Source organism: Coregonus lavaretus (genome assembly GCF_964263955.1).
Source record: "Coregonus lavaretus genome assembly, chromosome: 23".
Lineage (NCBI taxonomy): Eukaryota > Metazoa > Chordata > Actinopteri > Salmoniformes > Salmonidae > Coregonus > Coregonus lavaretus.
This window is the reverse complement of record NC_140010.1, coordinates 15,118,930-15,141,462: the sequence shown is the minus strand read 5'-3', so window position 1 is coordinate 15,141,462 and position 22,533 is coordinate 15,118,930. Positions and strand designations below refer to the sequence as shown.

The 22,533-nt window shown below is 44.9% G+C and overlaps 1 protein-coding gene and 1 pseudogene across 2 annotated transcripts in view; one reads left to right on the top strand and one right to left on the bottom strand.

Moving 5' to 3' along the window:
* Window positions 1–20,688, top strand: part of LOC311098884 — a 64,683-nt pseudogene extending 43,995 nt beyond the window's left edge. The window contains exons 10-16 of the transcript XR_014615696.1: window positions 8,412–8,657; window positions 10,329–10,405; window positions 13,972–14,115; window positions 18,682–18,800; window positions 18,971–18,984; window positions 19,410–19,463; window positions 20,163–20,688. The product of XR_014615696.1 is annotated as an uncharacterized misc_RNA (transcript). The remainder of the gene's footprint in view (window positions 1–8,411; window positions 8,658–10,328; window positions 10,406–13,971; window positions 14,116–18,681; window positions 18,801–18,970; window positions 18,985–19,409; window positions 19,464–20,162) is intronic.
* Window positions 20,689–20,892: 204 nt separating this feature from the next.
* On the bottom strand, window positions 20,893–22,453 carry LOC311098929 (CCAAT/enhancer-binding protein delta-like). The gene has a single exon (XM_084139479.1). The coding sequence runs from the start codon at window positions 22,188–22,190 to the stop codon at window positions 21,264–21,266; it is 927 nt and encodes a 308-aa protein (XP_083995605.1). The 5' UTR covers window positions 22,191–22,453; the 3' UTR covers window positions 20,893–21,263.
* Window positions 22,454–22,533: the final 80 nt, after the last annotated feature.

The window sequence follows — 22,533 nt, the reverse complement described above, 5'->3', positions numbered from 1 at the left end:
TCTGCTGTCGAAAAAATTATAAACTTGTTTTGGCCTAAGTTTTGTGCCACAGTTGACTCTAAAACAGTGACTGTTTAGGCCATTGTGGACAAAGTGAGCTATTCTGGATTAGACTCTGATTTCAGGTCAATTTTGTTAACATTCAGAAATTAGAAGTGATTGTCAGTTTTAGTCAGAGAGTAAGGGGTCTTTTTATTTAGTTCCACCCAAAATGATAAATCTTCCAAATGAATGTAGCTATAAATGTGTGTTTGGTAACTAAGATAAACAAATGCACAAATGTCTTGACCACAGCACAAAGAGATACTAGCTGTAATAGGAGACCCGTCAACACTATATTTAGTGTCACTGTAAACAATTTCATATTAGACTACTTCTCTGTCCCTGCCTTCGTTGTTGGTTTGTTTATAAATCGTAAAAGTCCAGAAGTTGTGGGCAGAGCTAGATAGTTGGCTGTCAGAAGTATTACAATGTAAACTTACTTTTAATCCGTCTGTCTGCAAATTTCAAGGCATGGTACATTTGGGTGTAGTGAGATACACAATGGGCTGGACAATTCTCGTCTCATCACTCATCTTGAAAAAATGTGTACTAAAAACTTGGAAATCAATCAATCCGCCATCATTAACACAATGGAAAAATCTAATTATTTATTATTGAAATATTGATACAGCATGGACAACCAATTTTAGGCCAAGTGGCAAACAATAATGCAGGCGCTAAGGATGGGGGTGTTAATTGTCACGTAACTATCCTCTGATAAGTACAGTGGGGGAAAAAAGTATTTAGTCAGCCACCAATTGTGCAAGTTATCCCACTTAAAAAGATGAGAGAGGCCTGTAATTTTCATCATAGGTACACGTCAACTATGACAGACAAATGAGAAAAAAAAATCCAGAAAATCACATTGTAGGATTTTTTATGAATTTATTTGCAAATTATGGTGGAAAATAAGTATTTGGTCACCTACAAACAAGCAAGATTTCTGGCTCTCACAGACCTGTAACTTCTTCTTTAAGAGGCTCCTCTGTCCTCCACTCGTTACCTGTATTAATGGCACCTGTTTGAACTTGTTATCAGTATAAAAGACACCTGTCCACAACCTCAAACAGTCACACTCCAAACTCCACTATGGCCAAGACCAAAGAGCTGTCAAAGGACACCAGAAACAAAATTGTAGACCTGCACCAGGGCATTGAAGATGAAACGTGGCTGGGTCTTTCAGCATGACAATGATCCCAAACACACCGCCCGGGCAACGAAGGAGTGGCTTCGTAAGAAGCATTTCAAGGTCCTGGAGTGGCCTAGCCAGTCTCCAGATCTCAACCCCATAGAAAATCTTTGGAGGGAGTTGAAAGTCTGTGTTGCCCAGCGACAGCCCCAAAACATCACTGCTCTAGAGGAGATCTGCATGGAGGAATGGGCCAAAATACCAGCAACAGTGTGTGAAAACCTTGTGAAGACTTACAGAAAACGTTTGACCTGTGTCATTGTCAACAAAGGGTATATAACAAAGTATTGAGAAACGTTTGTTATTGACCAAATACTTATTTTCCACCATAATTTGCAAATAAATTCTCATTTTGTCTGTCATAGTTGACCTGTACCTATGATGAAAATTACAGGCCTCTCTCATCTTTTTAAGTGGGAGAACTTGCACAATTGGTGGCTGACTAAATACTTTTTTCCCCCACTGTATATACTCTTATAAATAATGACAGTATAAGCATGGAGGATGATTACCTTATTTGCCTTATTGAGTGATTGAAACTTTGCCAAAGAGTGTAGTAGACTGATATTTCTTCTTTGTTTATTGGACTCATCCATTGTCTGCTATACTTGAGTAGGATTTAGATTGTTAATTGTCAATTACCAAACAAGTTAAAACAACACGTTAATAAAATGCTGTACCGTTCCCTAGCAAAGTGGTGTGATGTGAAGAATGTAGTGAGATATTTTCAGGTCCCTTGAAATGAACACAGACAGACCAATGTTTACCAACACAATTTATATAGCCAATCAGGTGACTAGAATGTAAACCAACAGACTCAAAATGTTCCTAGTGTCTGTAAAATAAATATGCATGGATAGCCTTGAACATTTGTCTGTTACGAGCCTCTCCCTTCTCCTCCTCCTCCTCCTCCTCCTCCCCCATAGAGCACTAAGAGAAGCAGTCCCCTCCATGTTGTCTTTAACCTGTCTTTAACCTCCCTCTTAGGACTGGTAAGTACAGGGGCTGTGTCTGGACTTGAACTCCTATCTCTTTCTGCCTTCTCTTTCTGCCAAAGCTTACTGCTAACTCCTCATATTAACTCCTCCTACTAACGCCTCCTGCTGACTCCCTCTGATATCCCTCTTAGTCCTAGTAACTCATCCTGCTAAATCCCTCTGATATCCCTGTCACGAATTCCTCCGAAGCTGCCTCCCCTCCTTGTTCGGGCAGGCTTCAGCGTTCGTCGTCACCGGCCTTCTAGCCACTGCCGCTCCTCATCTCATCATTCCATTTGTTTTGTCTTGTTTATTACACACAACTGGTTCATATCCCCTCATCAGTACCTGTATAAGTGTTCCCTCTGCCCCCTTGTCTTTGTGTGTGATTGTTTATTGTGGAGGTATTTTAGCTCGGTGGAGCTACTTTGTATTTGTATCACCGGGATATTCACCCGTGTGCCTTGTTTTCGCCGTATTTACCGCACTGGAATGTATTACGCATTAATGCGTACCGCTGTGTTCCTGATTAAACTATGTATTCTGTGATTTACCCTCCTGCGCCTGACTCCGTACGAAATCACCCGCCACAGAATCACACACCTGAACATGGAGTCAGCAGGAGAAGAGAACATGCCTGGAGTCGTGGCGTGGGTTCGGGAGCATTCTACTATGCTAGCCAGCTTGGGAGAAGCGATGGATCGGGTTCTCCAGGTCGTCCAACGCCTGGAGAGGAGAGGACCCGTCCCTTCGGGACCAGCTGAGTAAACGGATCCAGCCACCCACACCCCAGCACCCAGAGGGATTCACCTATCCCGACCGTGGGAGTATGATGGGACAGCTGCCCGCTGCCAGGGATTCCTCCTGCAGCTGGATCTCTACTTCTCAACCATCAGCCCGGCTCCATCGAAGCGGGAGAAGGTGTCCGCCCTCGTCTCCTGCCTCTCGGGGAAAGCCCTGGAGTGGGCCAACGCGGTCTGGAGTGAAGGAGGAGACACGTTGGACAACTACATGGAGTTTGCTCGCCTCTTCCGGGCAGTCTTCGATCACCCGCCCGAAGGTAGAGAGGCGGGCAAGCTACTGGTCCAACTGAGGCAGGGGACGAGGACTGCGCAGGACTTTGCCCTGGAACGAGCGGGCCCTCATCAACAGCTTCCGGTGCAGCCTGCGAGAGGACGTCCAAAGGGAGCTAGCCTGCTGGGATACCATGTTGACTTTCGACCAGCTGGTGGACATGGCCATCCGGTTGGACAACCTGCTGGCTTCAAGAGGACGTCCTGGAAGGGGCCTGCCCGTTTCACCCCCTTTCAACCCGGATTCTGTTCCGTTGAAGCTAGGTGGTGCAGCGATCCGGGAGAACAGAGGACGACAGCTCCAGTGTCACTCTTGTGGCAGGAGAGGACATTCTGCTGCACGCTGTCGTCAGGGTTCTGCCGGGTCTGGAGGCGGAAGGCAGGGCACTCTCACGTCACCCCAGGTAGCACAAACCCACACTCGTTCAGAGCCCTCTGCTGCGCACTGCACCATACACGTCAACTTCCCTGATTACCCGGTAGTTCCCCAGAGTAAGGCGCTGGTCGATTCAGGCGCAGCTGGGAACTTTATGGACCGAGCTTTGGCTAATAGTCTCTGTATTACATTGGTTTCCCTACCCATTCCATTGTCCATCAAAGCACTTGACAGTCGACCATTAGGGTCAGGTTTTGTTAGGGAAGTTACAGCACCAGTCACGATGGTTACGCAAGAGACCCATAGAGAGCAAGTCACGTTTTTTATTATTGAGTCTCCCGATTTCCCTGTTGTGTTGGGTCTTCCCTGGTTAGCACTACACAACCCCACCTTTTCATGGCCGCAGAGGGTTCTCACGAGGTGGTCGCGAGAGTGTCAGGGTAGGTGTCTAGCTGTTTCCGTTGGTGGAAATTCCAGACACTACCGTGCCCATTCCCCCCGAATACCTCGATTTGGCGCACGCGTTTTCCAAAACGCAGACGACCAAATTACCACCTCATTGGGTGAGGGATTGCGCGATAAACCTCCGGGTAGACGCTGTGACCCCCAGGAGTATGTATATCCCCTGTCGCAGGCTGAAACGGAGGCGATGGAGATATACGTCTCTGAGTCCCTGCGCCAGGGGTTCATACGTCCCTCCACTTCGCCCGCCTCCTCAACTTTATTTTTTGTGAAGAAGAAAGACGGAGGTCTGCGCCCTTGCATTGATTACCGAGCACTTAACAAGGGGTCAATTCATTATAGTTATCCTCTACCCCTCATCCCATCTGTAATCGAGTCAATGCATGGGTCACGCTTCTTCACAAAATTAGATCTCCAGAGTGCGTACAACCTGGTGCGTGTCCGAGAAGGTGACGAGTGGAAGACTGCATCAGCACAAACACGGGGCATTACAAATACCTGGTGATGCCGTACGGTTTGATGAATGCTCCATCAGTCTTCCAGTCATTTAACATTTACATTTAAGTCATTAAGCAGACGCTCTTCTCCAGAGCGGCTTACAAATTGGTGCATTCAACTTAGGATAGCCAGTGGGACAACCACTCCTTTTTTTTTCTTTTTTTTAATGGGGGGTGGGGGTGGGGTAGAAGGATTACTGTTATACCATTCCAGGTATTCCTTAAAGAGGTAGGGTTTCAAGTGTCTCCGGAAGGTGGTCAGTGACTCCGCTGTCCTGGCGTCGTGGGGGAGCTTGTTCCACCATTGGGGTGCCAGAGCAGCGAATAGCTTTGACTGGGCTGAGCGGGAACTGTACTTCCATAGAGGTAGGGGGGCTAGCAGGCCAGAGGTGGATGAACGTAGTGCCCTTGTTTGGGTGTAGGGTCTGATCAGAGCCTGAAGGTAAGGAGGTGCCGTTCCCCTCACACCTCTTCCAGCTCCTTCTCCATCAGGTGAGACTCTGCAGTGGTTTCTGACAACATGTCCAACAGGAGTCCAGTCCTTTGTGAACGAGGTGTTTTGGGACATGCTTGGTCGCGGTGTGGTGGTCTACATCGATGCCATTCTGGTGTATTTCCGCTACGCACGCCGAGCATGTGTCCCTGGTTTGCAAAGTGCTGGGCCGACTGTTGGAACATTACCTTTATGCCAAGACAGAAAAGTGTCTGTTTTTCCAACAGTCCGTCTCCTTCCTCGGATACCGCATCACCACCTCAGGTGTGGAGATGGAGGGAGATCGCATTTCAGCCATGCGTAATTGGCCGACTCCAACCACGGTAAAGGAGGTGCAGCGCTTTATTGGCTTTGCCAATTACTGTCTGAGGTTTATCCGGGGCTTTGGCAAGGTCGCAGCTCCCATCACCTCTCTGTTGAAGGGTGGGCCGTCCCGGCTCCGCTGGTCTGCTGAGGCTGACAGGGCTTTCAGTAACCTGAGGGCTCTGTTCACCTCATCCCCGGTGCTGGCCCATACCGATCCATCATTATCATTCGTAGTGGAGGTGGATGCATCCGAGGTAGGGATATGCGCTGTCCTATCTTATCGCTCGGGCGCACCACCCAAGCTCCGCCCCTGTGCCTTCTTCTCTAAGAAGCTCAGCCTGGCAGGGCAGAACTACGACGTTGGTGATCGGGAGCTGTTGGGAGCCCTGACCGTGTGGAGGCACTGGCTCGAGGGGGCGAAACACCCTTTCCTCGTCTGGACTGACCACCGTAACCTGGAGTACATCTGGGCAGCGAGGAGGCTGAACCCTTGCCAGGCTAGGTGGGCCCTGTTCTTCACCCGGTTTGATTTTACACTGTCCTACATACCGGGTACAAAGAACGTGAAGGCAAACGCACTGTCACAGCTGTACGACACAGAGGAGAGGCCCATAGACAACACCCCCATACTCCCGGCCTCCTGCATTGTGGCGCCGGTAGTGTGGGCGGTGGACGTGGACATAGAGCGGACATTAAGCACAGAGCCATCTCCACCTCAGTGCCCAGCTGGGCTGCGGTACGTGCCATCTCTTCTCCGTGACCGTCTGATCTATTGGGCACACACGTCCCCCTCCTCTGGTCACCCAGGTATCGTTCGTACAGTGCGCTGCCTGACCGGGAAGTACTGGTGGCCTACCTTGGCTAAGGACGTGAGGGTGTATGTCTCCTCCTGCCCGGTGTGCGCCCAGAGAAAGGGTTAGGGTTAGGGTTAGGGTTAACTAACCTCCCAGTGGGTAAGTTACATCCCTTACCAGTTCCACAACGGCCATCTCCCACTTGTGTATTGACTTTCTCACTGATCTTCCCCTCTCTCAGGGTAACACCACCATCCTGGTCGTTGTGAACCGCTTTTCTAAGCCTGCTGCTTACTTTCTCTGCCCGGTCTCCCCATGGCCCTGCAGACTGCGGAGGCCCTGTTTACTCACGTCTTCTGGCACTACGGGGTGCCAGAGAACATAGCGTCTGAATGGGGACCCCAGTTTACATCTAGGGTCTAGAAGGCGTTCATGGAACGTCTGGGGGTCTCGGTCAGCCTGACCTCTGGGTTTCACCCTGAGTCTAATGGGCAGGTGGAACGGGTGAATCAGGATGTGGGTAGGTTCCTGTGGTCCTACTGCCAGGACCAGCCGGGGGAGTGGTCGGTGTTCTTGCCATGGGACGAATATGCCCAGAACTCTCTCTGCCACTCCTCCACTAACCTATCACCATTTTAATGTGTTTTAGGTTATTAGCCGGTTCTGGCACCGTGGCATCAGAGCCAGACCGAAGCTCTGGATTACTGGTTTTTGGCGTGCGGAGGAGACGTTGAACGCTGCTCACGTCCACCTCCAGCGCGCCGTGTGTCGCCAGAAGGCCAACACTGAGCGCTACCGCAGTGAGGCCCCGGTCTTTGTACCGGGTGATCGGGTCTGGCTCTCGACTCGGAATCTGCCCCTCTGCCTGCCCTGCTGGAAGCTGAGCCCGCAGTTTGTGGGGCCGTTCAAAGTTCTGAGGAGAATAAACGAGGTTACCTATAGGTTACTACTCCCTCCAGATTACCGTATTAACCCCTCGTTACATGTGTCTCTCCTCAGGCCGGTGGTGGCTGGTCCGCTCCAGGAGTCTGAGGTGCGGGAGGTCCCTCCGCCCTCTCTGGACATCGAGGGGGCCCCGGCATACCCAAGTCCGTTCCATCCTGGATTCGAGGCGTCGGGTGGGGGGCCTTCAGTACCTCGTGGAGGGGGAGGGGTACGGTCTGGAGGAGCAGTGCTGGGTCCCGGTAAGGGATATCCTCGATCCCTCCCTGTTGCGGGATTTCCACCTGCTCCGCATCCTCCTGGCCGTCCCAAAGGCCGGTGTCGGCGTGCTGCTGGAGCTGCGCGTCAAGTGTGTGGGGGGGGGGGGGGGTACTGTCACAACTTCCTCTGAAGCTGCCTCCCCTCCTTGTTCGGGCAGGCTTCGGCGTTCATCGTCACCGTTCTTCTAGCCACTGCCGTGCCTCATCTCATCATTCCATTAGTTTTGTTTTGTTTATTACACACACCTGGTTCATTAACCCTCATCAGTACCTGTATAAGTGTTCCCTCTGCCCCCTTGTCTTTGTGTGTGATTGTTTATTGTGGAGGTATTATAGCTCGGTGGAGCTACTTTGTATTCGTATCGCCGGGATATTCACCTGTGTGCCTTGTTTTCTCCAAGGAGTGTATTACGCATTGATGCGTATCGCTGTGTTCCTGATTAAACTGTATATTCTGTGATTTACCCTCCTGCGCCTGACTCCGTCCGAAATCACCTGCCACAATCCCTCTGTTAGTCCTAGTAACTCCTCCTGCTAACTTCCTTCCGATATCCCTCTGTTAGTCCTAGTAACTCTTTCTGACACCTCCTAATAACTCCTGCTAACTCCCTCTGATATCCCTCTGTTAGTCCTGGTAACTCCTCCTGCAAACTCCCTCTGATATCCCTCTGTTAGTCCTAGTAACTCTTTCTGATACCTCCTAGTAACTCCTGCTATGTCCTTTTACTCCTTGGTCGCTGGGAGCAGCAGTATGCAGTAGCAGTGCAGCACATCTTGTTTACTAGGCCAAAGGTCCTCTCTCTCAGCAGCCAGCCTGTCAAACCAGCCACCAACCTCACACACTTCAACATTAGCCCTATTCACAAAGCAGTGGGTTTGGGTTTGGTTCAAAGCAGTGGTTTTGGGCTTGGTTCAAAACAGTGGGTTTGGTTCAGAATGTTTGTTCAATTAATATTATATTCTTACGCTATCACCAACACCAATTATTATACGAATACAGATTTTAAATGATAGACAATGGACTGGTAAACAACATCCTTTTCTTGCAACCCTCAGTTTATTTCACTCCATTCTCCCTGTTTCTTTGTGGATTGGTCTTAGGCTGTGTGCGCTGGTCCAGGACGGCTAGGGGATGTTCAGTGTGGTCCAGCTCCACACCCTGCCCTGCCAAGACCTCCTTCCCCTCTACACCAGGAAGTCGGAGAGAGTCGCACACACACCTACGGACACAGACTCACACACACACACACACACCAAATAATGTAGGCCATTTCACCTGAACTTCAACTCAGGGATACAGACTATAGTTAGTCCAAGGTTTGTATTTTCCTGTACACGTGTATGTATTAAGATTTTGGTGATTATTTGCGAGTCTCCCTAGCAGGGCTAACACAGCTCTGGGCTAAGGCCTGTGATATCTGATATCTGAGCCTGAAGCTAAAGCTACAAAAACAGGTGTGAACTGTGAATGTATGATAGCTGCCAAATGTGTCGGCGATATGAAAGCCATGGACAGTTTCCACTGCCCTCATTTAACCTATGTACCTCTCATAAGAACTTTCCAACCTGAGTTCAAGATGGCCGCCCGCTGATCATCCTGCCATGTCACTGTCCCATGTTTACATGTAAAGTGATACATCATCGGTGCACGCACTGGACCTATGAGTTACTTTCCACAGTCAGGAGCTCAGATTAGTAACAGTTTGGAGAACTGGTGTGGGGACATTTAGAGGAGGGGTTAGAGTGCGTGCTCATCTTAATTTACTTCTGGAATCATCCCGGTTTGCCGGACAGCATCCCATAATGCTGCAGGGTGTTGTTTACAGTCAGCCATGGTGGATATATCACCTTCAGGAGCAAAAACAAAGGCCCAATCCCAAATCGACCCCTACACCCTACACCCACTGCACATGTGGAGATCTGAGAGGATTGGACAGGTGAAAGCGATATGGTGAAACTTCCACCTAGCCTTTCAGAGGTCAAGGTGGTGTGATAACCATATTGCGTACACCTGTTAAATTCTCTCAGATCTCCAGAAGTGCGTAGGGTTTAGGGGTCAATTTGGGATTGTGCCAAACACATGTAGCCACCATTTTATACTGTGCAAAATAAAACATCCATGTCATATACAATAGCTGATGTTCAGTCTTTTTAAACGCCTCTCTATCAAGGCTTAAACAAGTGTTATTGATAATGTGTTGGCACTTAAAAACCTCCACATTTTAACCATCATTAAATTAACAATTACATAAAGCTGCTATAATCATGTCTAGTCATTATGACAAATGTTACTGTTGTCCTTGACTCCCCCTTTTCAGTACTCACATACTCCCACTTGTAGAAAGCTACAATAATGCTACAATCAGATCTCAGTAACAAAATGATGTGTGAGGTGAGCTCAGTCTTTACCCTGACCTGTTGTACCAGCCTGGGCTGCAGAGCCAGTTATGTACACAGATACGCTTTGATTAGGACCTGGGGAACTGGTTCCTAACAACAGACTGAGTGACAGCAGGAGGAGGAATAGTAGCACCAACTCCACCTTTCACACACTGAGTTTCATTTATTTTGTTTTTGGGGTGGGGATGGTATTGTTTTTTTAAAATGTTTTGCAACATCCAAACCCTCAAATTGTCAATTGAAACCAATAGAAGCTATACTTGTTTTTGTATGTGATTTACATAGGGTGTTTGTTCTATGTTCCTCTTTTCAGTGTGTGTGAGATTGATAGTGATAAAGGGAGGTGTGTGTGTATCGCACCAGTCTCAGCATGCTTTCTGTTGATTCTGTGAAACTATAAAGTGCCCTGTCTTAACAGATCTGTGATTCCATAGAAGTGAAAACAACTGTGATGTTGTTGCACCTCCCTCTCTGTATAGCTTGTACCTCACTGTCTTCTTCATCTTCTCTCTCACAGGTGTACCAGACTCTTAAACCTGATAGACAGCCTCTGGCCACCTGTGATGCCCCTCTCATTTATATAGAGAACCCATGGTATTATGGTTCATTTATGTGAGCATAAGAAACTGCCTATGAGAACTGACTGAATTAAAGCCACACCGGTTGGATTGTCAAATGTTTGCCTGCCGACAGTACGTAGCACCTCTGAACAGAGGGTCGGCAGTCAATCTCTTTTATGTTCAAACAGCAAAGACCTTGGAAGTCGACAGCCTTTATCCCCTCTATACCTGCCTCCTACACAACAAACCCTGAAACATACTGCAGGTAACTAGTGACACACATACATACATACATACACACACACACACACACACGTATACATATACAGTTGAAGTCGGAAGTTTACATACACTTAGGTTTGAGTCATTAAAACTCGTTTTTCAACCACGCCACAAATTTCTTGTTAACAAACTATAGTTTTTGGCAAGTCGTTTAGGACATCTACTTTGTGCATGAAACAAGTAATTTTTCCAACAATTGTTTACAGACAGATTATTTCACTTATAATTCACTGTATCACAATTCCAGTGGGTCAGAAGTTTACATACACTAAGTTGACTGTGCCTTTAAACAGCTTGGAAAATTCCAGAAAATGATGTCATGGCTTTAGAAGCTTCTGATAGGCTAATTTACATTATTTGAGTCAATTGGAGGTGTACCTGTGGATGTATTTCAAGGCCTACCTTCAAACTCAGTGCCTCTTTGCTTGACAACATGGGAAAAAATAAATAAAAAATCATCCAAGACCTCAGACATTTTTTTTAGACCTCCACAAGTCTGGTTCATCCTTGGGAGAAATTTCCAAACGACCTGAAGGTACCATGTTCATCTGTACAACCAATAGTACGCAAGTATAAACACCATGGGACCACGCAGCCGTCATACCACTCATCCTAGAGATTAACGTACTTTGGTGGGAAAAGTGCAAATCAATCCCAGAACAACAGCAAAGGACCTTGTAAAGATGCTGGAGGAAACGGGTAAAAAAGTATCTATAGCCACAGTAAAACCAGTCCTATATCGACATAACCTGAAAGACCGCTCAGGAAGGAAGAAGCCACTGCTCCAAAACCGCCATAAAAAAGCCAGACTACGGTTTGCAACTGCACATAGAGACAAAGATCGTACTTTTTTTAGAAATGTCCTCTGGTCTGATGAAACAAAAACAGAACTGTTTGGCCATAATGACCATCGTTATGTTTGGAGGAAAAAGGGGGATGCTTGCAAGCCGAAGAACACCATCCCAACCGTGAAGCACGGGGGTGGCAGCATCATGCTGTGTGGGTGCTTTGCTGCAGGAGGGACTGTTGCACTTCACAAAATAGATGGCATCATGAGGAAGGAAAATTATGTGGATATATTGAAGCAACATCTCAAGACATCAGTCAGGAAGTTCAAGCTTGGTCACAAATGGGTCTTCCAAATGGACAATGACCCCAAGCATACTTCCAAAGTTGTGGCAAAATGGCTTAAGGACAACAAAGTCAAGGTATTGGAGTGGCATCACAAAGCCCTGACCTCAATCCTATAGAAAATGTGTGGGCAGAACTGAAAAAGCGTCTGCGAGCAAGGAGGCCTACAAACCTGACTCAGTTACACCAGCTCTGTCTGGAGGAATGGGCCAAAATTCACCCAACTAATTGTGGGAAGCTTGTGGAAGACTACCCGAAACGTTTGACCCAAGTTAAACAATTTAAAGGCAATGCTACCAAATACTAATTGAGTGAATGTAAACTTCTGACCCGCAGGGAATGTGATGAAAGAAATGAAAGCTGAAACAAATAATTCTCTCTACTATTATTCTGACATTTCACATTCTTTAAATAAAGTGGTGATTCTAACTGACCTAAGACAGGGAATCTTTACTAGGATTAAATGTCAGGAATTGTGAAAAACTGAGTTTAAATGTGGTGATCCGAACTGACCTAAGACAGGGAATTTTTACTAGGATTAAATGTCAGGAATTGTGAAAAACTGAGTTTAAATGTATGGCTAAGGTGTATGTAAACTTCCGACTTCAACTGTACACACACAAAACGGAAGTCTAACCCAACTCAACAGTTTGAGATGCTTTCATCTCTCCTCTTTGTTTTTACCTCCTGTATTATTCCTCCAAACATGTATTGAGTTGTTAACACCAGATTACACATTTTTCCTTTACTCTGACTCTTTCTTGAACCAGTAGAAATCAAATATGAATTGTAGTAAGTAACTACCTGTTATATGTTTCAGTGTGAGCTCAGCAGCCATCGCTGTAGCTGTCATCCACAAAAGAATGCAGGTACTTTCAAATGCATCTTGGAATTCAATAAGAATGTATAGACATCACTGAGAAACTGTCATCTGTGATATGTATCGTATTAGAGATGTGTAGATGTAAATCAAATGAATAGTTTACAGGAATATGATCACGTCCTGCTGTGGTGGACAGACGCTTGTGATTTGAACTGACTGTTGATAAGACAAGAGGCAACAACTGACGTAGAGAGCAGCCTTCACTATCTGTATGCATACTAACCTATCTACCAGGCATTCTTTACCATTGATCAGTGAAACCTTTACACTTTGACCTCTGGGAGGGAGAAAAACGCTTTCTGTCTATACCACTCTGTTTTTCATGCCAGTCATCAAGTAAATGAATCAGAGCAACCACACTGAGCCAGCAGAGCCTCATGCTTTTTATTTGATGCACAAACAGATAGACAGAAACGTGTTTATTCACTAAGACACTTAATAAGTGTCTTACACTGCCTAAGGGACTGGAGTCAGCAGGTGTGTGTGTGTGTGTGTGTGTGTGTGTGTGTGTGTGTGTGTGTGTGTGTGTGTGTGTGTGTGTGTGTGTGTGTGTGTGTGTGTGTGTGTGTGTGTGTGTGTGTGTGTGTGTATTGAGGCAGCACATAAGGGAGTGCTGCGCACTTAGAATTGTACTTTCCAAGTAAGCTCATAGTCTCTCACGCTCATTTCTTTCTCTCTCCCTCTCTCTCTCTCTGTCTCTCTCCCTCTGTCTCTCTCTGTCTATCTCTCTCTGTCTCTCTCTGTCTATCTCTCTCTGTCTCTCTCTGTCTATCTCTCTCACTATTAATCTGCAGTAATGACTGATCCCCTCTCCCTTTTTCTCTTGCTCTCTTTATTATGATCTTGGCTGATATATGAATGAAACCCACTATCCCCATCCCCCACTCTCTCTCTCTCTCTCCACCCATCCCTCTCCCCTCCATTCTTCCAAGTAGTGATGTGGATCAGAGCCCAGAGGAGGTTTGGCTGGTGGTAACTGAGCCCAGTCTGCAGGAGCAGCAGCAGCCCGGGTGGGGCACCATGCAGCACATTTTACATTTTAGTAATTTAGCAGACACTCTTATCCAGAGCAATTTAGTTAGTGCATTCATCTTAAGATTGCTAGGTGAGACAACCACATATCACAGTCGTAGTAAGTACATTTTCTCAATAAAGAAAATATCTGCTAAGTCACTGCTATTAGGAAAAGACAAGTGCAAGGTTGTTGTCTTTTAGCACCTCCAATGTCAGGTTCAAACTACTTTTTTATGATGCTATGCCATTATTTCTCTCCATGTTCAGGTGTGATCCTGTGTGTGGAGCAGTCAGTTGTGCAGCTACAGCCTCTGGTATCTGTGTGCTGCCCAGATACTGAGAGCACAGTGGGCCCATGGTCACTACCATTGTCCCAGACCCAGTACTTACCTCAGCCTCAACCTCAAGCCCAGCCCCAGGCTTTACCACAGCCTGTGAGGCGGGATCCCCTGAGCCCAGAAACACCACCTTACTCTCTTTGCATGTTCTCAGTCAGTATACAGTGGGGAAAATAAGTATTTAGTCAGCCACCAATTGTGCAAGTTCTCCCACCTAAAAATATGAGAGAGGCCTGTAATTTTCATCATAGGTACACGTCAACTATGACAGACAAAATGAGGAAAAAAAATCCAGAAAATCACATTGTAGGATTTTTAATGAATTTATTTGCACATTATGGTGGAAAATAAGTATTTGGTCAATAACAAAAGTTTCTCAATACTTTGCTATATACCCTTTGTTGGCAATGACACAGGTCAAACGTTTTCTGTAAGTCTTCACAAGGTTTTCACACACTATTGCTGGTATTTTGGCCCATTCCTCCATGCAGATCTCCTCTAGAGCAGTGATGTTCTGGGGCTGTCGCTGGGCAACACGGACTTTCAACTCCCTCCAAAGATTTTCTATGGGGTTGAGATCTGGAGACTGGCTAGGCCACTCCAGGACCGTGAAATGCTTCTTACGAAGCCACTCCTTCGTTGCCCGGGCGGTGTGTTTGGGATCATTGTCATGCTGAAAGACCCAGCCACGTTTCATCTTCAATGCCCTTGCTGATGGAAGGAGGTTTTCACTCAAAATTTCACGATACATGGCCCCATTCATTATTTCCTTTACACGGATCAGTCGTCCTGGTCCCTTTGCAGAAAAACAGCCCCAAAGCATGATGTTTCCACCCCCATGCTTCACAGTAGGTATGGTGTTCTTTGGATGCAACTCAGCATTCTTTGTCCTCCAAACACGACGAGTTGAGTTTTTACCAAAAAGTTATATTTTGGTTTCATCTGACCATATGACATTCTCCCAATCCTCTTCTGGATCATCCAAATGCACTCTAGCAAACTTCAGACGGGCCTGGACATGTACTGGCTTAAGCAGGGGGACACGTCTGGCACTGCAGGATTTGAGTCCCTGGCGGCGTAGTGTGTTACTGATGGTAGGCTTTGTTACTTTGGTCCCAGCTCTCTGCAGGTCATTCACTAGGTCCCCCCGTGTGGTTCTGGGATTTTTGCTCACCGTTCTTGTGATCATTTTGACCCCACGGGGTGAGATCTTGCGTGGAGCCCCAGATCGAGGGAGATTATCAGTGGTCTTGTATGTCTTCCATTTCCTAATAATTGCTCCCACAGTTGATGTCTTCAAACCAAGCTGCTTACCTATTGCAGATTCAGTCTTCCCAGCCTGGTGCAGGTCTACAATTTTGTTTCTGGTGTCCTTTGACAGCTCTTTGGTCTTGGCCATAGTGGAGTTTGGAGTGTGACTGTTTGAGGTTGTGGACAGGTGTCTTTTATACTGATAACAAGTTCAAACAGGTGCCATTAATACAGGTAACGAGTGGAGGACAGAGGAGCCTCTTAAAGAAGAAGTCACAGGTCTGTGAGAGCCAGAAATCTTGCTTGTTTGTAGGTGACCAAATACTTATTTTCCACCATAATTTGCAAATAAATTCATAAAAAATCCTACAATGTGATTTTCTGGATTTTTCTTCTCAATTTGTCTGTCATAGTTGACGTGTACCTATGATGAAAATTACAGGCCTCTCTCATCTTTTTAAGTGGGAGAACTTGCACAATTGGTGGCTGACTAAATACTTTTTTCCCCCACTGTATATACTGTACACGTCATTCACCTTTGTGGCTTGAAAGTCATGCTCTCCACCTTAATAAATTATTTGTCAGGGTTGGCCCAGATGTTGTTTTGTTACAGAAAGACAAACAGTTGTTATTTTGAGTGTTTTGTGGCTGTAGCTTATTTGTATGTGTTGCTTTGTGAGAAACAGAGAGGCGTTCTTGTGGTTAGTCGAATGCACTGTGTTCTTCCGCTGTTATTCACAGTTTCCCTCAAGCAGTTGAGCCACTGATTCTGACAAACTTTTAAGGCCCACCAATATAGCTAGCTGTGGACTGAATAACAAATAATTCAAGGAATGTACTTTTTAACACTCAAACCTTGTTGGTATAAATGCAAAGTCATTTGTGAGTAAAATTGACTTGGTTTGTATTCTTTTTATTGGGTTAATCCAATATGTTTTGGTATGTGTTTATTGAATGACTTATCACTCAGGAGAAGCTGCTCTTTCTCTATTTACTAACGGTAATTAAGAGATAATAGACACCCTTCCAATGATGCTGATATTAATCTGATTAAAAGAAAACTCCACCCAAAAACTATATTTTGGTGTTTGTTTCATTAGTCCATTGTTGATATAGTCCCAAAATGTTTTGTATGTCATCAATCAAGTTTTCAAATCTGGCCTGTATGATGCATTTTGCATCATGTGATGATGCCAGATTTCTGTATTTTGACAGTTACATATCTTGAAAATGTGAATGCTGACATGCAAAACATTTTGGGACTATATCAACAATGGACTGATGAAACAAATACCAAAAGATAGTTTTTGGGTGGAGTTTTCCTTTAAGTGATCAAATCAAACTACAGAATAACTTAAGCCCTTAAGATACTGGCACAAAATCCATTCACTGTCTGTCTACACTACAGTCTATTTTAAATGCAAATGTAGGGAAAGTTGAGTAAATCACGATAAGAAGCATCTGTTAACATCCTGTGTCACAGGAGAGATCAAAGGTGAAACTGTGAACCCTCTGGATTAGTTCAGGACTCCCTCACTGGTCTTCCATGTTTGATCAGCTGGCTGAATAATACAACAAACACCAATGCCTGAATCGCACATTTACACCAACCCGAACCATGCTGTCCTGGCTCAGATCGTTTTTTGCTTCTTCAAATGTTCCTTTCCTGCACGGTTCCAGCCACTATGGTAACCAGGCCAGCACGGTACAGCTCTGCTTGGCTCTGTAGTATTGAATAGGGTATAATATATCTTTATCTACACTCGTAAGTAACTTCTGGCAGCTTGCCTGGCTCTGTGGGAAGGCTCAGAGTTTTTTTAATCAAGTTGGAAATGATCTACGGTGCCCTCAGAAAGTATTCATATCCCTTGACTTATTCCACATTTTGTTGTGTTACAGGCTGAATTCAAAATTGATTAAATTGATTTGTTTTTCACCCATCTCAACACAATACCCCATAATGACAAAATGAAAACATGTTTGTAAGAATTGTTTGCAAATTTATTGAAAATGAAATGCAGTATTATTACCATTTACATAAGTATTCACACCCCCGAGTCAATACATGTTAGAATCACCTTTGGCAGCTATTACAGCTCTGAGTCTTTCTGGGTAAATCTCTAAGAGCTTTGTACACCTAGATTGTACAATATTTGCACATTATTATTTTTATAATTCTTCAAACTCTGTCAAGTTGGTTGTCGATCATTACTAGACAGCCATTTTCAAGTCTTGCCATAGATTGTCAAGCAGATTTAAGTCAAAACTGTAACTAGGCCACTCGGGAACATTCAGTGTCGTCTTGGTAAGCAACTCCAGTGTATATAATTTGTATTCTGTACAGGCTTCCTTCTTTTCACTCTGTCATTCAGGTTAGTATTGTGGAGTAACTACAATGATGTTGATCCATCCTCAGTTTTCTCCTATCACAGCCATTAAACTCTGTAACTGTTTTAAAGTCACCATTGATCTCATGGTGAAATCCCTGAATGATTTCCTTCCTCTCCAGCAACTGAGTTAGGAAGGACGCCTGTATCTTTGTAGTGACTAGGGTATTGATACACCATCCAAAGTGTAATTAATAACTTCACCATGCTCTAAGGGATATTCAATGTCTGCTTTTTTTTGTTTTTACCCATCTACCAATAGCTGCCCTTCTTTGTGAGGCATTGGATATCCTCCCTGGTCTTATGTTGAATCTGTTTGAAATTCACTGCTCGACTGAGGGACCTTACAGATAATTGTATGTGTGGGGTACAGAGATGAGGTAGTCATTCAAGAAATCATGTTAAACACTACTATTGCACACAGAGTGAACCCATGCAACTTATTATGTGACTTGTTAAGCACATTTTTACTCCTGAACGTATTTGGGCTTGCCATAACAAAGGGGTTGAATACTTATTGAATCAAGACATTTCAGCTTTTCATTTTTAAATAATTTGTACAATTTTCTAAAAACATAATTCCACTTTCACATTATGGGGTATTGTGTGTAGATCAGTGATACAAAATCTCAATTTAATCCATTTTAAATTGAGGCTCTAAGACAAATTCTTTAGGGAAAATACTTTCTGAAGGCACTGTAACTTACATAAGGTGGTGTGCGTGTGTGTACGAGTGTTTGTGTGTGTTGGGCCACATCTCGGGTCGTTAACTGAAATTGTGTCAGTTCGGTTAAGGGAGTAAACGCTTGCTATCCAGATCATCTCACAGATAAGAATAAAACATGTATTTCCTTATAGAGCTTGTTATATCTTTAGTTTTTAAGCCAAACCACTGTGGAATATTGATAAGATGTTTACACCACTAAGTCTCAGTTTCCGCCCATGTTCCTTGCCTATGTGAGCCAGGTTAGTCAGTGTGGTGTCCTGTAGTGGTTTGTTTCTCTGGCTGGTGCTGATGGTTTTGTTGGTGTTTGCAGGGTGTGATAGTTGGTGTGGATGAAGACACGGCCTACTCCTGGCCAGTCTGCAGCTTGTGTGGGAGCGACCGCTTGGAGATGGCACCCCAAAGGCTGTGTCTTCAATGCACCTGCTGATGAGCTATTGTGGATAAGCCTAATAAACTGATTGAATCTTATTGGTTTACCAATATAATAGAATATAATAACTGAATTTTTCCCAGAGGGAACTTCGGTATTATGGTTGAAATTTGAAGTCATCTGCATTATAACACCTTATGTCTGTGTTGTCTCCAGTCAAGCATTCCATGGTGTGGCTTGTGATTCGCTGGTGAGAGTCTGGGATTTAGAGTTTTAGTTATGTGAATGTGTATCGGCAAATGTCTGTATTTCAATGTGTGATAGCAGTGTATAAGCATATAGTAGCAGAAAGGGAAGGTTGATCAAATCTAATCTTAATCAAGGTGTGAGCTCAAAACATCTTATTACTTGAAGGGTATCCTCATACTTCTGTATTTTCTTACAGTGTCGCTGTCAAATAAAGTCTTCGATCATATCGTTATGGGAATGTGAAACTGTTGAAAAACGCTCTGAAATAAAGTCCATGCTTATAATATCTTATAACATTCTTATAATACATGTGCTGTAATATATGAAGAACTGTAGTTTGATGGTCCAGTACAGACCATTCAAATACCTAGTATGGCGATTATCATCTCTCTCTGCTGTTTTCTAGTTCCAGCAGAGCACCATCAAGTCTGTGTTGAACTCTGCAGCCTCTGGCCATGAGGTGAGTTTTCTCTCGCTCACCTGTTATGTAATATACGGTACATTACCTTCCTTTTATTGATGTAGACAGTGCTTATCTTTCAGTTAAGTGTGGGTAAGTGCACCTGTACAGCATCTGGATCCTCCCATGTGTCAGAACAGACTCAGTATGTTTGCTGACACAGTGACATCATTGTCATCTGTCCAATATCCCATAGTTAGACTGTGATAAGCGATCTGTTTAGAACAATGGCCTGACTCACTCACACAGATCAATACTGTAAGAGAAGCCATATGATAATAGTGTCGCTGAAGTTGGATCTATATTGCGTTCTAATATACAACCACCAGTATCACCACATACCACCATCAAAGCCATATATCTAAATGTATGGCTCTGACCATCAAATACCATCCAGCATTCTTGGTATATTCTTGGCTTACATCCATTATTGAGAATCAGGGCAACCCAATAATCCAGGTTAACTGAAGTGGATCAGCACCACATACAGTACCCAATACATATATTGTGTATTGAATTTTTGCATTGGGTGTTTTCCCCCCGCCAATCGAATAATAACAATACTGTGTTTTGTCGTCAGAAACTATATGATAAGAGTAACATTGACATTTGATGGTTAGCTTAGCCCCAACTGTTGTTCTCATTGAGCATGTCTAACTTGTATGTAAGACCATAGCCTAACTATAGATCCATGGTTAGGTTTTGATTGCCCATGTGCTGGAGTTTCCAGGTTACGAGGTGGAGAATGTGTTGGGGAGGGAGGTAGGCCCCCTCATCGCATACGTCTGTGTGATCACCAGGAAACCTGCCCTGTGCGTCGGCCTGGAAGACATCTGCCTCTGAGGCTGTCAAAGTGAGGAGTGGGACCCCATGAAATCAATCTGTAAGACGGAGGCCTCCTCAGCCCAGACCAGCCTGGCCCCTGCCCCACAGGCTCTCTCTGTACAGAATGTGAATAATCTGTGAAAAAATTGATCTGTTTGTGTGTTACTGATACGTTAGGACCCAGGACGTGATAGCACAAGGTTAGAACTGACAGACCAGAGGAGCAACATATGTCAAACTTGGCCCACGTGGGTCCAACTGGTGACTGTAAAATATGCCTGTTTGCTGTAAATAGCCACACGTTTCTCTGTGTTTCCTAGAATATCTACCTCCTAATATATCTCTGAAGATGAATGGTGCTTATACTCAGTCAATAAACATTGTATTATGTTAAAGTGTATATATAGTTATTTGTTTTATCCTTTTTCTGTACTTTATTCAAATAGCTGTGAAAATATCATTCTACAGATGTGGCCCAACTCCAACTGAGGTAGATTCTTGGCACCACCAGATCCACATAAAACCCACTTTAACCATGCCAAGTCATTTATAATCACTGATGTGTACTAATAATCTCTGCATCCCAAACACACACATAGACCAGTTGATTTGTATGACTTTTCAGCACTTTTATTAGAGATTCCATATAGACATATTTCACGTTTTTTTTTTAATACAAACTATATAAAAATTCGAGCATGCTCTGGGTCTTATACAAAGTTTGGAATTATGAAACGTATCATATCTGCTATAACAATATGTAAATTAAGTGGTAAAATAATTTAATATACAAAAACATTTTTCCCAAAAAAGATTACGGCAGCAATATGGGGGTAGGCATCCGGTTTCCAGTACATTTCCAGTGCCATAAATGTAAGCTTGTTTGTAATGCATCTGTTACACAGATGGTAATAAAAGTGTGTTGAGGTATGTATTTCAAAAGTTCAGTTCAGTTCATTAGAAAGTGACAATTTGTCACCGGCTGTCCCCACCCGTGGTCCCCACAAACGAGGAGTTGTGATTGGGAAGCTGCTTGAAGAAATCCCTCAGCCCAGTGAGCTCACGGTTTAGCTGATCGATGGTTTTGTGTAATCTGTCATTCTCTGAACCCAGTTCAAGCATCTTTTGCTGCATTTCCACGTTGCGTTGCTTTGCCTTGTCCCTGCTTTTCCTCACAGCAACGTTATTCCTCTCGCGTCTCTGGTGGTACTCATGACTGTACCTGTCAACATTATTTTTCCCTCTGACCTTGCCGACCTTCCGAGGGGAAGACTGGGCTGAGCTGACACTGGAGTGGCTTGAGAGGGGCTCTGGGGTTGTTGGCGGAGTTGGTTGTCCCATGAGACGGCTCACGGAGGTCTTTTCGCAGGTTTCTATCTGGGAAGGTAACGACGAGGACTTGTCACTCTCGCTCCAGTCCGATTCCTGCTTGATCGGTGCGCTGATGCCCCCCTTCTCAAATCCCCCCTTGAGCTTCCTCTCGAACTCTTTTTGGCTTCCAAGTGCGTATGCGTTGGTTGAACAACTTGACATATGTTGCATGTTGCTGGACGACGTAGTCGAGGCTGGCATGCATAAGTCGGTCTTTTCTTGCTTCACAGTGTTGAATAAGTCAAGGAAAAGTTCATCGTTGCAGAGTTCCAGATGTGGCACTGCTGTCATCGACTCGATGTAGGAGCTGAAGTCGATGGCACTCTCGTCGTCGTACATTGCAGGGGCTGTCCTTAGCTTGGCCATGGTGCTTTCCTCGCCCGTGGCATGATCACCTCTACCTGGTTTGCAGACCCCCTGGAGACCGCTGCACAGCTGATTGTTGTCGTAGAAGTTGGTAGGCTCCACCGCCCAACTCATGTTGCATTGTGGAGACAAGCACTGATAATCCAGGCTGTATATGTCGCACATGGACTCTGCTTTCTGCGGTCGTGGGATCAGACGTCAATAGATTTCGTTAGTAGCCAGGTAGTTGTAACAAGCTTGATACAATGCAACAATGTATCACGCTCACTCTGTATTACTGGAGCTTATCTTCCTTTTCCACACCGTTGCTTCTTTCAAGTGGTGTTTAGGTTTATCCTAAAATAGTGGCTGTATAGTCACTGTAGGTTATGATCTGTATCTAACTTCTCTGAAGCGTCTGTATTTCGCGGAGTGTATTTTGTATCTTTCCCCTGCTTACGTCAAAGGTTTAACTCCCCCTTTGACAAACCAGTAGAGTCGAGTTTGAATCACGTGGTCGCCTCTTTAC

What these genes read in the sequence shown, in the direction of transcription:
- LOC311098929 (XM_084139479.1), bottom strand. Translation starts at nt 22,190, where the DNA reads ATGTGCGACATATACAGCCTGGATTATCAGTGCTTGTCTCCACAATGC.